The following is a 1,004-nucleotide window of genomic DNA, read 5'->3' as shown; positions in this document are numbered from 1 at the left end:
GATAGATAGATAGATTAAGGATCGATCGATAGATAGATTAAGGATCGATCGATAGATAGATAGAGTAAAAGTCAAGACAGGCACCCTCGCGAGAGATTTGAGGAGTTATTCTTTGGTAAGAAGGTAGACGCATTCTTCTCTTCTTCTTCACTTGTCTTCTCTTTTCTTTGTTTCTCCATCCCTCCGTATCCCTTTCTTTGTTTCTCTTTCCTCTTGTCTCTATGATGGCGATGTCTCTCCGAAAATGCAGGTGGAGATTCCTTTGATGATTCTTATGGCAGCTTCTGTATTTGACTTAACACACCAAAGGCCTCAGACTCTCTCCAACTTTCTATTGAAGCCTCCTGCGCAAGCTCTTTATGACAAGGTAGACAACAGAACGAGACGAGACCTCATTCTCACTCTTTATCCGTACATAAGGCGATCTATCTTTATATGCTTAGCATGATTCTCTCAGACCTCCTTCTCTTTCTATCTGCCTATGTGTGTACCCATCGCTCTCGATGTATCTTCTTCTCTATCTGTGTATCTTTTCTTTTATCTTTTGACTTGTCTCTTTGGCTTTCTTTTGGAGTTTGCCTCAGCTTTTTCATTGCAAACTGACAGTACAGGAGGCTCTAACGATAACGATAGACTCGCACTCTTAGGTTAGGTGTCGTAGCTTCTCTTTCTTTCTGTCTTGCCTGGCTGCGTCTCGCGATATCTCCTATCCTTCTCCACAGTCAGAAGAAGCTTACCTTTTCTACATTCCCTGTCTCTTATTCATATACAAGCCAGACGTCTATACATCATAAGACTATCCGAGACACGTACAGAGAACTCCTCCTCTCCACTATTGTACATATATATGTATATATACATATACACGTATATATATGTGTATATAGATATTTATATAGGGGGTTTCGAGAATGTGATGGCTTCTGCGTGTGTAGTAGTGGTCGTAGTCCTTGTTGTCATGCGTCCTAGCCTTCATTCTAGTTTGCGCGTTCTCGAGGCTGTCT

General features: G+C 41.5%; 1 protein-coding gene across 1 annotated transcript in view; it reads left to right on the top strand.

Annotated features, from left to right (window-relative positions):
* The window catches only part of CSUI_010341 (crn (crooked neck) related), a gene marked incomplete at both ends in the record, with an annotated part of 7,395 nt that extends 6,748 nt beyond the window's left edge, over positions 1 to 647 (top strand). The window contains 2 exons of the mRNA XM_068070446.1: positions 251 to 367; positions 585 to 647. Of these exons, the coding sequence (XP_067917576.1) occupies positions 251 to 367; positions 585 to 647 (180 nt within the window). The remainder of the gene's footprint in view (positions 1 to 250; positions 368 to 584) is intronic.
* Positions 648 to 1,004: the final 357 nt, after the last annotated feature.

This window comes from Cystoisospora suis (assembly GCF_002600585.1).
Source record: "Cystoisospora suis strain Wien I chromosome Unknown contig_7189, whole genome shotgun sequence".
In the NCBI taxonomy this organism is placed as follows: Eukaryota; Apicomplexa; class Conoidasida; order Eucoccidiorida; family Sarcocystidae; genus Cystoisospora; species Cystoisospora suis.
This window is presented reverse-complemented; position numbering and strand designations above follow the sequence as displayed.